This window comes from Syngnathus scovelli, chromosome 2, assembly GCF_024217435.2.
Source record: "Syngnathus scovelli strain Florida chromosome 2, RoL_Ssco_1.2, whole genome shotgun sequence".
NCBI lineage: Eukaryota > Metazoa > Chordata > Actinopteri > Syngnathiformes > Syngnathidae > Syngnathus > Syngnathus scovelli.
Window position 1 is genome coordinate 10,004,782 of NC_090848.1, and position 16,394 is coordinate 10,021,175.

Here is a 16,394-nt window from a genome sequence, read left to right on the forward strand (position 1 = left end):
GGGCTGACTTTTCTTCTTCACTGATTTCAATTAGGAGAACTTCCACATGGCTACACTTTACTTTTCTTATCATACAGTGGTGCCTTAAGTCAAATTCATTCCAGTCATGAAAACAAAGAAGACTTTCACAACTACTAGACGTGACTCTGCAGTAATGTTTGTCGTTTTTCGCAGAGGCTAATGAAAACAAGCCCACGGGGTGTTCTGTTGTTTGTCAACATGTGTTGACACACCGTTTTTGTTCCAATATCCTCTGCTTAACATCATGACTAATTCGTTAGCCCATCTATGATGTTTACATCCGGTGCTAGCGGAAGGCATCATTGTGTGATTGTAGCAAGTACGAAGGCTTCGAATGATGGCTCGGATCTTGTAAAATTCCAGTCGGGTCACTCGTATCTCAAGGCACCACTGTATTTGCGTCATATTTGATATTCTACAAAGCGCTAATGTGGTTATTGAGACCATATTGAACGTTCTTTAATGTAGCATATTTACATCATATCTAATCCTGCAGTGATTCCCAACCTTTATTGAGCCAAGGCACATATTTTAAGTTAATAAAAAAAATCTCATGACACCGCACCAAACAAAAAAGTTACTTAAAGTGGATAGGCCCACGTATATCAATAATATACTTCCTACAGTCAAATAGAAGATCATATATTCGTTCTGTTTGTCAGTATAAGTCAGTTATAGATAGACGAACAAAGATACATACCAATTGGTTATAAAGTTGAATGAACTCTGATAGTTTCTCACGGCATACCTTAACCATGGAACACTAACTGGTTGAGAAGCACTGCTATACTGTACACCTCTAACGTAATGTATTAACGTAATTTGTCATGTTTTACAGTGGGTGTTTTTCAAGGTGTTTGTGCAGACGTGGGCATGTAGACGTACTACCTATGTCAGCGATGTGCGTATTTGATTGGATGTCAAGCTGGCATTGACGTGGCACATTGGCAGATGTCCCACATGTATCAGATTCCCAGTCTGAGGCTATCCAATTTCATTTTCGTTTTTCTCAAGGCTGCCATGGCACATGGTCACTTGAGAGCAAGACATAAGAATGGGTGCAATGCAAATCCAGCCTTTGTTACCGAGTGCCTCTCTGGATGACTCAAGGTCGGTGCCAGCCAGTCTGACCCTCGTAGTGGATTAAAACATAGTGTTCCCCTACATATTCTCTCCTCGCCAATTTACCTATTTGTGGATTTTTCAGGGCAATCCTCTATTGTTTGCTTTTTTGTGCTCAGGCCAAATCTGTCCGGTGAGTGTATTTGGTGCTATCTCGTGACATCTTGGTGCTATTGAAGTATGGTGAACTAAGTTAAAGAGCATCTCGTGGCAACTTGGTGCAGAAAATAATTGTGCGGTCATACACACGGTAGAATTCATAGCATTGTACTGTGCCTTAAAAGAGCTCCGCGTGGCCAATTAATGTCAACTTCATTAATTATGAGTGTTGAACTTTTTGTAATATTCAATAAATGACTAAAAGTGCATCTGCTACTGTCGCTTTCCTTTTTTCCACTTGACTCAAGTATCAATCTATGTGAAGTTTGTAATTTGTCTAACAAAAAAATTCTTTGGGTGGGGTGAATTACTTGGATTTTAGCTATTTGCAGTAGGACTCAGGGGAACACTGTACCTATGCTACTATAGGCGAGAAGCAATTGCAAATATTGGCCTGATATCATCCATGACACCCTGACCTATGTCTCGGTGTAGGTCCTCAGCATCATGGTCATCCGTATGAGTAAAAGGAGGGCAACTGGACTCTTCAAGGTCAATAACTCAGAAGAGAGCAGTTGCCTCCATTCACCTTTGGGTTGTTGTTTAAACTACTGAAGAGTCCAGTTACCTGGAAAACATCCTGAGACGTCCACTCCTTGTTCCTTCACAGTATGTCATTCAGTAAGTGCTACACATTAGAATGCTGGAAAAAAAACAATCCTGCGTGTTGTTCCTCCTTCTCCTCATCTTGCCCCCACCCCCCTCACACCATCATGGGAGTGTCCGAGAAAACGGAGCTGATGGACTCCGCGACGGACTTCTTCCTGGTTCCTTTCATCAGCGCACAAGCCTCCGCCTCTTCGTCATCCTGGTCCTCGTTGGGGTTCAGCTTTCCGTTCTGGCCCCGTGCCTCCTTGGCGTCTGTGAAGACCACATGCCGGTTGAGAGCTGAGGGGTCGCCTCCGTGAGTGGGCGTCACGCTCAGCACGGATGAGCGGATGCTGTCGTCACCCCGACCTTTGGCCTTGCCGGGGCAGCAGAAGCAGCGGCACGGCGTCAGGTAGAGGTAAACCAGAACCAGGACCACGCTGGCCAGGCAGCCCACCAAGGTAGTGTAAGCCGTGTTGAGGGTATCGCCACTGCCGTGCATGGTGAAGTTGTGCACCTTCAGGACCACATAGATGGTCTCGTTGAAGGCCTCGCTGGTGGCCAAGCAGGTGTAGGTTCCAGAGTCTTCTAACCGGATCGGACTGACTCGCAGGCTGCCATCCGACAAGACTTTGGCCGTCTGGTTTCCGTCGGGAATCAGCGCAGAGGGACCGGGAAGCATCCAGGTCTTGAGCATGTTCCTACGCTTGGTGTCGCAGCCCAGGATCAGCGTCTGCTCCAGAAAGGCTTCCTCTTCTGCCTCCTTAAAGGTACTGCAGTTCATGCTGTCGCCACTCAAGCTGAACACATCCACTTGATTCTTCTGCGGGCCCGGCAGGATGCAAGTGAAGTCATCTCTGAAGTCCACCACGGAGTTGAGCTTGCGGAGGTCCCAGTGGGCGACCAACGTGTAGAGGTCACAGTGGCACGGCAGCGGGTTGTTGTGGAAATAGAGGCCATTTTTTAACCAGGCAGGCAGCGCCCCCATCTCATCCAGAGGAAGCTTTTTAATCTTGTTGGACGACACGTCCAGCAGGTCGAGCTTCTCCAGACGAGACTTCTCCCTGATGAGCTCCACGGGGAATCTGGAGATTTGGTTGTGGCTTAGGTAGAGCTTCTGGAGGTTGAGTGTGGTGATGAAGGCTGAGTGCTCAATCTGGGTGATTTTGTTGTTGTACAACAGGAGAAACTCCAGGTTGACCAGCGGCTCAAACACAAACTCGTCCATATGCTGCAGGCTGTTGGAGGACAGGTCCAGATAGCGCAGATGCTTCACGTTCACAAAGGCTTCCGAAGACAGGAAGATCATACCGTTGTGGCTCAATAGCAGGTTGCGGAGTTTCGGGAGCTTCACCGTGGTCCACTCCGACTTCAGCCTCACAATGTCATTATAGCTGAGATCCAGGACGGCCGTGTAGAGCGGCAGGCTCATCGGTACGCTGCTCAGGTTCATCTTGGAGCAGCTTAGGATGTTGGAGGCGCAGATGCAGGGCGCCACCGATGCCCCCCCTGGAGGCCACAGCAGGCCCATGCACACGACCAAGGACAGGGCCCAGTCCAAGCAGTCGTTCCTGGGCTGCCGTTTTCTGCTGGACGGCTGCGACATGCTGGCTGACTGGCTGCAGATTGATTTCTACACCAAAGAGGTGGGCTGTGATTTCAGTTCCGGAAAACAGTCGCTGAAGAAGCCTGGGACATTGCTTAGTGGGGCTGAAAAGGACGGAAGCAAACAGAAAACTTTCAGTATTCCCTCTGATCAAGTTCAGTGAATTGGAGGACAATTTCTATTCAGTTTTACATTTTCTTTTGTCTAGGTTTTAAATTTGTACATTATAAATCCCATTTCTAAATGCAAATAGCTGCTCTGTTGTATATCAACAGAGGGGGGAGAACCCCCCCCTCTCACAAAAATAGTAAGAACACAATGGAAAATAAACAAAACACCACTATTAACTACCCAACAGCACGTAGCTCTGTATAAACACAGTGCCCTCCATAATTATTGCCCCCCCCCCGATGCCTTAAAATGAATTCCATTTTTCTTGCGGAAGCATACTCTCATACAGCTAATTTTAGAAATAGATCACCAGACAGAGTCAAGCTCCTCCCACGGCCATCTCAGTGCCCAGACCTCAGCAACCGCATTGACAATCGGTGGAGTGAGCTAAAGAGGTGAGTGAAGAGAGGAACCAGGATGCACAACCTGCTTAGAGAGGTTGTGCAAAGGAAAGTTTGAAGATCCCTCTTTCTGTTGTCTCCAGTTTTGTGAAACATAGGCGATGAATAGGTGTTGTTTAGCTGGCAAAAGGGGGTTGTATACAAAGTCAAGGGTGCTAATAATTGTAGCACACTTTGAATTATGATGTAAAATTTCTTGAAGTGGGATTTTTTTTCCCACTGAATAAATGCATTTATATTCAAGGTTGGGTTTAACTCCTTTTTTAAAATGTTGTTCCAATAATATTTTAAAAATATTAGAAGTTAAAGTAGCAGTAGTTCCGATAACTAAGGAGGGCGGTGTACTTTGCTGTACATGATAATCAGTGCTAAGTTTGTCTTGACCAGCAAAAACTAACGTAAGCATTGATTTATTGCCTAGTAACTGTAATTTGCATAATACAAATAAAATGATGGTTTAGCTGGATAAATCTTGATTTGTCTTTAACATAAGTTAACCCCCCCAAATGATCTGGTTTTCAGAATTGTTCGTGGCTAAACTGTCCTGCAATTCTGGGGGGGAAAAAAAGCACCAAAGCAAGATGAAAAAAATATAGATTAAATAAAAGCAAAATGAAAAACAAAACCGTGCAAAAATATCAGATTTTCAAGCATAATTTAAATGTAGGAACACTGACTGCACTTGTCTATGCTCCTCGGGAGGAAAAAAAAAACACGTCCTTCATTCATCTTGTCCTTCCATTGACAGCACATCACGTCACGTGCATCATCTCGCACATCTATCCGTTCATTATTTAGGCTTCGAATAAACCCCCACGCCTTGTACCTTCATCATACACAAATTATATTTGTGCTGCAGCCTTGAGAGGGCTTCCGTTGAGGAAGAAAACAAGCAAGATGGAGACGCTTACCTTCATCTTTGAAGCCCGGCGCCTGCTGTCGTAACATGCAGATGGCGTCCCCACCTCTACGAGATAACCTCGCCAATGTTATTGTGCCGCTGCGGTGGTGGCTTGTGACGCGTTTGCGCCAAAAGAAAGTCCGACCGCAAGACTGAGGGCGAGGAAGATGAAGATGCACAGAGCATGCGCACACGCCATCGCGCTCCCGGCCAGCCTTTTGTCTCAATCAAAACGCGCAGCGGAGGTCAAACACTCACACACCGTGATGAGAGTGAAAAGAAAAGAAAAGAAAAGAAAAGAAAAGAAAAGAAAAGAAAAGAAAAGAAAAGAAAAGAAAAGAAAAGAAAAGAAAAGAAAAGTTCAAGGTAAGTTTAAGTTAAGCACAATTGCACCATTTCCACCAAGTTGTTCTTATTATCTTACATCTGTTAAAGTGTGACAAGAGCTACATTTCAAAACAAACATTTGGAAGTTTTCATTGCTCTTATTTATTCATTGTATGTGCCTTCTTATTTTTACTTTTTGTATTGTTTACTTGAATGTGTAATATGTCTTGTCACCGTGGGATAGAAGGAAATACAATTTCGATCTCTTTGTATGTCTTGACGTGAAGAAATTGACAATAACGCAGACTTAGACTTTGACACACACACACACACACACACACACACACACAGTTTATTTGTTATTGGGTTGCCAGCTCATTGTGTCTCCATTGCATCTGACGTGCTAGCAGAAGTTAATGATTAATCAGAGATTGATGACATCATGGAGAAAACCAGATGCTCCTCTGAGCCCTTTAACGGTCTCTGGCTGCGTCACGAATTACATCCAAGTAAGTGTTGTGCCTTGTACTGTATGTACTGTCTAATAAATTAGCTATTTTGTAGTGCTAAGTCAAACTAAGGTTAGGGTTGTCAAGGAGGGTTTCAAAATAAGGTTAGAGTTTAAAACAAGGGCAAGGGTCTCAAAGTAGGGTTTAAATTTCAAATTGAGGGTTATTTTTTTAAATTAGGGTTTCAAACTTTTTACAGTTTCAAATTACAGTTTTAAAGACCAGTTAAGAGTTTCAAGTTAGAGTTTCGAACTATTGTTGAGGTTTCAAATTAGGGTTTTTAAGCAGGATTAGGGTTTTCAAGTAGGGTTTCAAACTAGGGTTGGAGTTTTAAACAAGAGTTTCATACATTAGTGGAGGTTTCAAAATTGGGTTTTAAAGTCACATTTCAAGGGTTAGAGCTTCAAGGTTTCAAATTAGACTTTTAAACTAGGATTAGTGTTTCAAACTATTGTTATATTTTCAAATGAGGGTTTTAAACTAGGGTTGGGGTTTCATACTTTGGTTAGCATAAAAAAATAGTGTGTTAAAATTGCATTCCCAAGTGATAGTTATTTGGGAGTAAATAATGGGAAAATGATTTTGATGGACAGCCACGGAAACACACCTCGGAGCTAAACTGCAGATGAGAGGCCATGGGCGGTGGTTGCCTGGCAACAGCATCCCCATTGCAGCAGAGTAGAGTCAAACAGAGCATGAATCACTTTCAGATGGATAAGTCTCACCACAGGCACATCGGGCACTGAGTTGAGACACGCCTCAGCGCACTTGCACCGAGTGACGATTTTTAACATTCTGCACTTTACTTCTGTGTTAGTGTTTGTCACCATTTTGAGAGCCCCTGAAGCCACTTTGACTTACCAAAATTAAATTTGTCAGGCATCTCTATCATGGGCAGACCCACAAAAATTTCCCCAAAAGCCATGTCAGAAAATAAACAGCAAATCAGCCATTTTGATTTGGAGCAATTATTGGAGTTTTTTTCTGGAGGCACTCAATTAGAGAAAACCTGTCACAGAGATTTTGTCCAATTGCGTGGTTTCTTACTATACACATTTGATCCCCCGAGATTAATGAAAATGCGCAATTGATGCCCTCCATGAAAAATAGTTTGTAATTGCCTGCAAGTGACTTTTTGATGAAGCAGAGTGGCTCCCCGGCTGAACCGGTTGCACACAGAGATGACCAACCATCCGCACTCACACCTATGGGCAATTTAGAGCGTTCAATCGGCCTGCCATGCATGTCAGGAATCGGGCAGTACAGCCAAATGCAGAGTGACACACATTTAATAAAGGGAAAGGGGAAGTGAAAGCGTCGGCTCGCAGCTGGGTGATTCTGATGATTCTGGTGAGCGGCGGCGACAAGGGGGGCTTGACATGGAGCGCCGCTGGAGAGCGCGGCGGGCAAGGCACGTAGAGACGATGTGTGCTTACGGAGATCGTAGTCGAGGCCGAGCGTGGAGTCAGGGCGGGCGGAGATCAGGACTTGGTCGAGATCAGGCGAACAGCTGGCAAGACAAGACTGGTAAAAACAGGTCGGCACGGGAGTCAGACGGGTCAACCGCAGTGAGCTCACGAATAGCATCACGGGACGGACTGACAATCTGGACTTGCGCTGGCTGCGCTGATATAGTCCGCTCAACAAGCCAGTGGCAGCCGGTGACAGCGATCATGCTGATTGGAGGGGCGCGGCCGAGCGGCAGGTGCAATGCATGTTTTTGAAAGGTGGGAGGAAACCGGAGTACCCCAAGAAAAACTCATGCAGGTACGGGGAGAACATGCAAACTCAACACAGGGAGCAATAATTAAACCCGCAACCTCTAAACTCTGAGGCGGACATGCAAACCAGTGCACACCGTCTTGCCTGCAGCAACGCAATACCTATAATATAACATATGTACGTGTGTGTGCGTGTGTGTGTGTGTGTGCGTGCGTAAGCCTCTGTGCACGTGCTGAACCCCAGCAAGGCTGCCTCATTTCTTCCTGCAGGGGGCGACATTGACTGACACATCATCATCCAACGTGTTTATTTTCTTGATGTATGAAATGTTTGAACACGATAAAACGCATTTATTGCATCAAAACACACTTGGCCAAATTATTTTGAAAGAAACCTGGACACATTGTTGAATGATAGCATATTTTGTCGATAAACCTATTTGAAATGGAACCATTTGAAGAGGAGTGAAAACGTGATCTTCAGATGACAGTGACGTCATCAGGTTGTTCGCAGGGATTGGTCAAATGAGCCCCTGTGAAGAAAACAGCACAAACTGACAAACTCAAATGCAACATCACTATCTATCTGCCATTTAAGCGAAGCGTGTACAAAAAAGATTTATGCTGAGACAAGAGTGTTCTTTGTACCTTCATCCATAATAAGCGTGCCTTGCATTTATTGCGATCTGTCGGGCTCAAACATGCTCTTTCCATTCTGATTCTGCTTGATGGATTTGTGAGACACCTGAGCAGCCTGGACGACACCCTGCCGGACAACCAGTGTCAGGATTTTAGACGACTTGACCACATGAGAACGTCACCTTATCCGTTCCTCCTCACCTTGAAGCTCCTCTTTCTCTTCTGGATGTTCTGCTCAGGCTGAAAGAGGATGACGTACACTTTGGGAATGTAGAGCATCCCGAGGGAGACGGACGCACTCAGAGTCATGGACACGGTCAAAGTCGCCGTCTGGATGAACATCTGTAGGGAGGACACCGTCTTCAGAGGCTACAATGCAATCTAGATTACGGCTCCAGTTGCAATCTTTACCTTTTCTGTGGATTGGGCTGTACCAAAAAAGATGGGTACAAAGGCCAGCCAGACGATGCAGGTGGTGTACATGGTGAAACCGATGGGTTTTGCCTCGTTAAAAGTCTCCGGGACGCCCCGGCTTTTCACGGCGTACACAGTGCACGTCACCTAACGACACAAACCAAGTGGGTCGTGCGTCGCCGGGTCGCTTTGCTCAGTGGGTGGGGCTTGACCGCTTACCATGAGCACGATACTGTAGCTGAGGCAGCAGATGATTGACAGATCAGACATGTCACACTTGAGAATCCCTCTGGCCAAGTCAGGGTTCGGGGGACGGAGCTCGTCGTAGTCGACAATGGTGTGAGGCGGCACCACGGCAAACCACACAAACACGCCAAACACCTGACGCAAGCGCACACACACAGGCCTGATTTATATTTCTATCTCGCTCAGCCCGCCAAATTTGAATAATTTGGGAAAAAGTCTTTCTTTGAACCCTTATATCAAGAACTACTGGGTCAATATTCTCAAATATTGTTGGAAAGGGATTGGTGAATATGTTAGTAAAAAACAACCAAACAAAACAAAATTTAACCAAACCAAATGATCAAACAACAAATCTACACCGAACGAATTTCCACTTTTTTTGCTGACCTCCAGTATACGTGAGGTCAGCAGAAACAGGAAGCGATGTTCTCACCTGGACCGAGACCAGGATGAAGGTGATGAGCAGCTGCGAGGTGGGGCTGATGAACTTGGGCGGCGTCACTGAGCGTTTGCCCTGTTCGAAGATGCGATAGATGCGGTTGGTTTTGGTCAACATAGCGGAGTACGTGATGGCCATGCCCAGGCCCAGCAGAAGGCGACGGAACGCGCACACGACCACGCCGGGCTCGGCGATCATCAGGAACGTGATCAAGTAGATCAAAAAGATCCCTGAGAGAGGACAGCAAGTCGCATCATGACATCAGACATTTTCTTTAGTGTCTATGTATTTCACCACTATGTATTGTATTGTATACCTACTATATTGTGTCTTTCACATGTCACTGACCTGTCAGTAAAACGTAGCTGAGCTCCCGTCCAGACGCTCTGACAATGGGCGTGTCGTTAAATCGGACGAAGGTGATAACGACCGTGCAGGTCGCCAGGATACCGAGCATGGAAAGGGAGGCGGGCACCAAGGCCCACGGCGAGTTCCACTCCAGTTTAATGATTGGCGTCGGACGACAAGCGGTCCTGTTCGGGACCGGACGCATGTCCGACGGACAGGTCTCGCAGGTGAACTGGTCCACTTGGTACTGATAGCCGTCACAGAGCTGGAGACATTGGGCATGGTCTAAATTATTGTTCAAATACCTTCTTTGATCATGCTGTGATGATTGTGGAGGTGCGAGAATTTAGCCCAACGCCAGCAACATGCAAACAGACAGACAAGGTTATTATTACCTCACAGTGCCAACAACAGGGGACCCCATTGACCATCTTCTTCCTTTCTCCAGGTTTACAGGGTAAACTGCAAATGGAGTCTGGCAGTGACTTATCTCCTCCGGACCACTGCATCTCCTCCAACTGACAGACACACACACATTAGACCTCCTGCAGTCACATGATAGGCCATAAACGCTTGGGACCGATCAAAGACTTACATTGAGACGCAGGTTGTTGGTCCATTGACCAATGACGTGATAGCCAGGGTGACTGTGATTGGTCATCTGGAACTGGAAGATGTCGTAACGGCCGGGAGCGTCTCCATTCTCGTTGAATAAGACGCTGGTGCCGGCACTTCCTGTTGGGAAGAAAGACGCACCCGCTTTTGACTTGGTGACCCCGTTCGACTCTGCTTTGTGTGTGTGAATGGACTGACTGATGTTCATGTCGTGTTTGTGTGTTTCATTGTACGTAAAGGGATCTGACCATTGAAGTTGACGTCTCGGATGTAGCTCAGCAAGGAGCGTCCTTCCACCGGGTCCATGGCGCTGCAAACGCCACCGTCGGGTCGGTCGCCACAGAGCTGTTGCTGCATGCTGTTCAGGGCGTAGGCCACGGCGTAAACGGCGTCAATTACAAACTGAACCTTGCCCTCCTGCTCGTACGGAGAGTCCCGGCCGATTCTCTCCTGGCCTGCGGGGAGGGACAAAATTTACTGCATTTATATCCAAAATTTATGATCGTTTGTAATGTCATCATTTTCCGATTCTTCAATGACGGCATGAATCGGATTCGGAAAATAAGACATGACAATCGGTTGTATCCGACATCCAATGGAATCTGAACCCACCTGTGCATTTCTTCTTGCCAGGGTCCACTTCGACACCAGGTCGGGTGAGTTTACATCGGAAATCGTCTTCCCAGAACTCATTGAACCAAATGTTTCTGCGATTGTTCTCCAGAGAGCGAGACATGAAGTACTGATCAAAGCCTGGAATCGATAGATTAATGGCATTTCCATTTATTTCGGTGGAAAAGGATTATTTCAAACACGAGTTTTGAGTTACAAACATGCTGACGGAACATACTAACTCATATCTCAAGGCACCACTATAGACAGTACACACACACACCTACTTACACAAATACTGTAGACAAAAATACATACACACATACAAATAGATAACCAGACATACATGCTCCGTACACACACACACACGCATCCTTACGGTCTATGGACGCTCGTTTGGGCAAGATGGTAACGGCCCCCTCGGCGACATCCTCCAGTTCCATGACGGGCGAGCTCTTTGCCCCCCAGCTGTCGGACCCCACAAACAGGAAGTGTCCCGTCAGGTTGGCACGCTTGGCTGCCTCCAGGACCTGTCTGGCACAACCACAGGGGCGCCTAAATTAAGTGAGGTGCCCCGAGGGTGGGAGCGATTTGGCGCCAAGCGTTTTACTTGATGTCGTCCTCGTTGGCAAAGATGATGACCCCCCTGGCGTTGCTGGTCTCCATCAAGCGACTGACGATCTTGTCAAACTCGCCGTCCGTCGGCTCACGGGGAATCTTTACAGACTGGGCGATACATACGCCACCTGGGATAAACACAGTTATTACATTGACATAACACTAACAAGACTCATGCCAAGACTCATATAAATATAAAAAATGAAATACTAAATTATTTTTCCTTTACATGTAATTTCTATATAGCATTAGATTAACATAATATCCGTCACTGGAGCCACCGGTGGACGCAACATTTTGTCGATGTGCGCATCTTTTCTATTTTTTACGTTTGATCCGTAACGAGGTCACGTTTATAAATTCCCGGAACAAAATACAGACAATAATTGACAGCTCTTGAAATGACAAAAATACATTATCTGTGTACGTCACTAAAACAACCTCACCAGCCTCTCTTGAGATCTGCACGAAGGCGTCCACTCCGCTCTCACCATAGTTTCCCTCAGAGGCCAACGTAGACACGTAGTTCCAGCCCAGAGCTTTAACGATGTCCAGCATGGCTTGTGCCTGGTATGAGTCCGGTGGAACCACTCGGGAGAAGAAGTCGTAACGATTGTTGTCGCTCAGTTCAGGAGCAGTCGACGCGTAGCTCACCTGAGGGATCTGCGCGACCAGTAGTTAGTAAAGTGGACTATAATTTTATATAATTTTACATACATACATATATCACTACCCAAATTAATACATTTAGAGCAAACCCTGAAAGTCCATCTACATGACATTAGTTTTAGTTTCTGGACTATAAGCCAATAATTATTTTTACACAAGCTTTGAGCCCTGCGACTTATAGTACAGTGTGGCTTACCTATGGATTGTTCATGATTTTTATGATATTGTATGAAGATGTGTATATTCTCTTGTATATAGAAATGAAACATTATAACATCTGCGGTTTATAGTCCAATGCGGCTTGTAACAAAACGGGATTTTCCCATAATTTTAGCTGTTGCGTCTTATATTCGGGTACGCATATATATATATATATATATATATGTGTGTGTGTGAGACACACACACTCATACATACACACATAATACAGAATAAAGGGCAGTCAAAAGGATTAGAGTTGTGCAACAGCATGAATGTGTGTCACACTTCAATCTAGTGAGTAACAATCACATTAGGACACATTGTGTGTGTGTGTGTGTGTGTGTGTGTGTGTGTGTGTGTGTGTGTGTGTGTGTGTGTGTGTTGGCAGATTAGTCAGTGTTGTAACACGAGCACTTTTGCAGAAAAAACAGACACAACATTTCATACCAGCAAAATGAGAAAAGAAAAAGGTTACCATGACAACCATGTTGGCATGTTCACTTTCTGTTATAATTATTGTATTATTTTTCTATAAAGGTCATCTTTAAACTTTCACCTGAACTCCGTCGTGTTTCACTGCAATGTTCCTTGCCCCCCCCCCCCGCCCAACTTCTCCTTGCATGGATACACCCGCAGGGATGCAGAAGTTATTAAAAAAATTGAAAGCAGCAGTGAAGCAGACACCAATTGATCCACAATTAATCAATCATGTGCAGACGGTTGCCCTGTCATTTCTATTAAACTAGAAGGTGTATCACACATTTCTAATGTGATGAAATATTTACAAATTTAAATTACAAAAAAAATATCAATTAATCCACAAATTATCCATCACCAAAAATGTTCACAGCCAATCAGAAGAATTTCTTCTTACTACAGTCTTAATACAGCTAATCAGTGGAATTTTGCCAACAGTATCTGGAGGGTAAGTTGTGGAGAAGAAAAGTGCTCGAAACAAAGTGACCACAAGTTTGGAATCAACGTTCCGATTTTAATGCTTTTGTGTTGAATATAGAAAAAAAACCATTTGCAAATATCTGCTTTTAATTTGGAGAAAAATAATCATAAATTAATAATAATAATAATAATAATAATAATAATAAATATATATATTTTGGGATATTTAACGCCAAACCAGATTCAAATTTGCTGTTGAACAGTGATATTCAATTACCTGTGGAATAATCAATAGAATTGATTCTAATAATATCAATGGGGACAGTCCCACTGGCAACCAACCCAAGTTGTCAGCTGCGATAAGCAGAGGACAAAAAGCAGCACGGCGGTGTAGGTTACCTCAAAGAGGCGCAAGATGTTGGCCACCATGATGGACACAGAGCTTGCAGAGGCCCCGATCACTGCCACGACGCGCTCGGGCTTCCGGATGAGGGGCGGCCGCCCATCAGAGCAGCGGATGTCGGATGTGTCCTTCTGGATGAGGGCCTGCACAAAGGTCAGCGACTGCTCAAGGGCGTACGTGTCCCGTGAACATGTGTCTAGGATGCGCGCGCCCAACGTGATGTTGGGCAGCAGCGAGGGGTCGCTGTTGATCTGGTCCAGCGCGTACAACATGGCCTCCATGCGGTGGATGCCCTTCTCCTTCTTCAGCTCGCCACAGGGAAGGCCATGGGGTCCGCGGGCGTGAATGGGGAACAGGCCGCCCAGGGTGATGTCGCCTGGGATTTTGATGGAGTGGGGATGGAAATGTTGGTGGGAGGCCCACACCTGGACCGAAAGATCCAGGAGGAGGAGGAGGACTGACGGTGACATTATGATTCCGAATCTCACTTGACGATCTTCATCCTGCCAGTGTGTGGTGCCTGAGACGAATCAATACATTAATCAGTTAATCCAATTCCTTGAAAGGAAATACAATAATCGCTCCTTCTTTGCAAATTCCAGGTTTAAAGATTTTTTTTCAGAACAATTTCTTACTATTTTGTTCTGCCTCTTGTTAGATGTAATTCTACTGATCACCACTAGAGGGCGGCTCATTATTCACAATTCTGAGATGATATGCTCCGAGTGGTTGATGCAAACGCTAAAGTTTGCTGTTTGAGAGGCATAAGTGTTTTCAGTGAAGGAAAAAAAAACCAGAAACTGTCGTATTGTATGTTTATCCATTTGCTTTCTCGCAGTATGCAGTAAGTGTTTAATTGCGTTTGTATTACTTTTTTAAAAAATAACTAAAGACCTTTAAAAAAATAATTAAGTGCCACAAATACTGCAAAACATATCTTGTAAGCATTTGAATAGGGTACTTGTATATTGCAGATTTCACTTATTGTGATGTGGTCTGGAGGATGAAGGAGGGATTACTCCACTGTAATGTTCATGAAGCCCTGCCACAAATAGCAAAAATCTGTGAATGAGAGCCCCCCCCCCCCGCCTAACACGATTGCGCCAATATGGAGGTAAAATATGACATGAAGTTCCTCAATTCAGTTCCTTTCCACCAAGACGTCTGAATGTCCACCAAGTCTAATTATAATCAACGAACCTGTCAAAATGTAAGTTACAGCCACTGCGTTTAAAACAATTTGCCTCACTTAGCATTGCTTTTTTTCAACAGACACTTTCATTCACATTCAAACTATGACTACAGAGATGACGCTCCATCATTCAAAACATTGGCCCTGTACCCGCAAGTAGGTGTGACGTCAAGGTCCGTTGCCCCCATGTGAAAGGACAGATGCCCACAGCAATGTCCTGTGAAAAATACTTGCAGCACGGCGTTAAGTGCTTTTGACGCACAACAGGCGATTCAATTTTACTCAGCCGAGCCACCTCTGCTAGGAGCTCACCGAACCCCCAGCTAAAAAGTTACATTTGTCTTTAAGATGTGCAACTTTACCGTATGCACATTGAATATTACTGCAGGGTACATTTTAATTCGAATTATTTAAACACAATGGTGCACTTGAATTTGATTATGAAATGAACCCCTGCACCCACCCCACCTACTGCAATAGTGCAACCAGGATTAATATCTATATTTGATTCTCATGAATAAAACAACATTGGACCAATGCCAGCTGGTGAACGAACACTTCCAAATAAATTGATTAACACTGACAATAATAAACAATGACAGCCGTTCAAATGTGTTGTAGTTAATAAAGAATCTCACTCACGCAGGCAGTGCTTCCTCCCGGCCGGAGGGCTCACGTCCTGGCTGCCCCACTTTGGAAGTTCTGATTTGGTCAAGCTCACCTGGCAGAGGGGGAAATGATCCACTTCATAACAGACGTTCCAATCAGCAGTGCGTAATGTGTGTGTGTGTGTGCGTGCGTGCATAGGCGTTTAGAGTTGTGATACTGCCCTCTAGTGGTGAAGGTAACGAATTGATGACATTGGGTATGCGTGTATGGAAATATAAACAAAAAATATTATACAGAATAAAAGTAAAAAAAATAATACAAAATTTAAAAATAAATAGCAAAATAAATACATAAATACAATAAAAATATCAAGTCATACAGATTTCAATTATTTTTTCAATATTTGTTGTATCTGGTTTTAGTGAAAATAAAACCAGATACAAAAAATATTGAAAAAAAAATAATAAAACCACATTCTTTGTTAAAGACTTTTAACAACAAAAATCTAAGAGAATGTAATGAAATAAAGTTTCTACAAAGGTTTCTCATCGGCTCTCCCCCCCCCACTTCAATAAAGTGGTGCATAAGTCAAACTTTGGGTCACAAAGCAAAGTTAAAAAAGCACACACAAAATCCCCCATAACAAAGAGAGAATAAGAAAATAAAACAATAATATCCTCTTTTTTTTTCAACCATTTTAGCTGTTCATGTAAATGTAAAGAAATGTGCTGACTTGACTTCCCGACAACACACAAGAACGAGCTGCAGCGTTGAGAATAAATAAAAACTTTTAATATTTGGTGGTGTAAATATATTGCGAGTACAACACGAGGAGAAGACACTGGAAGAACGATGACGAGTCCCATCATGCATTGCGCTATATTGCAGAGAGCTTTGGTGTCATTTACAGAAGACTCAGAGAAAACAGAATCGAATCCGAAAACATTAAATACAAATAAAAAATAC

General features: G+C 44.4%; 2 protein-coding genes across 2 annotated transcripts; both read right to left on the reverse strand.

The window, feature by feature from the left end:
- Positions 1–260: 260 nt before the first annotated feature.
- On the reverse strand, positions 261–5,180 carry amigo1 (adhesion molecule with Ig-like domain 1). The gene is made up of 2 exons (XM_049752822.2): positions 4,980–5,180; positions 261–3,600 (listed from the first exon to the last, which is right to left on the reverse strand). The coding sequence occupies exon 2, from the start codon at positions 3,494–3,496 to the stop codon at positions 2,006–2,008; it is 1,491 nt and encodes a 496-aa protein (XP_049608779.1). The 5' UTR covers positions 3,497–3,600; positions 4,980–5,180; the 3' UTR covers positions 261–2,005.
- A 2,639-nt stretch (positions 5,181–7,819) lies between these two features.
- On the reverse strand, positions 7,820–15,601 carry grm6a (glutamate receptor, metabotropic 6a). The gene is made up of 16 exons (XM_049752783.2): positions 15,462–15,601; positions 13,624–14,147; positions 11,904–12,120; positions 11,450–11,585; positions 11,219–11,373; positions 10,840–10,980; positions 10,476–10,682; positions 10,208–10,347; positions 10,008–10,130; positions 9,613–9,877; positions 9,259–9,494; positions 8,799–8,960; positions 8,577–8,726; positions 8,367–8,507; positions 8,175–8,292; positions 7,820–8,059 (listed from the first exon to the last, which is right to left on the reverse strand). The coding sequence occupies exons 2-15, from the start codon at positions 14,095–14,097 to the stop codon at positions 8,203–8,205; spliced, it is 2,637 nt and encodes an 878-aa protein (XP_049608740.2). The 5' UTR covers positions 14,098–14,147; positions 15,462–15,601; the 3' UTR covers positions 7,820–8,059; positions 8,175–8,202.
- Positions 15,602–16,394: the final 793 nt, after the last annotated feature.

Excerpts from the sequence above, each read along its gene's own strand:
- grm6a (XM_049752783.2), bottom strand. The coding sequence starts at position 14,097 with ATGTCACCGTCAGTCCTCCTCCTCCTCCTGGATCTTTCGGTCCAGGTG. Across the intron at positions 11,586-11,903 it reads GCAGATCTCAAGAGAGGCTG|GTGGCGTATGTATCGCCCAG; the intron begins GTGAGGTTGTTT and ends TGTTTATCCCAG. Across the intron at positions 8,727-8,798 it reads GCTACAGTATCGTGCTCATG|GTGACGTGCACTGTGTACGC; the intron begins GTAAGCGGTCAA and ends TTGTGTCGTTAG.
- amigo1 (XM_049752822.2), bottom strand. The coding sequence starts at position 3,496 with ATGTCGCAGCCGTCCAGCAGAAAACGGCAGCCCAGGAACGACTGCTTG.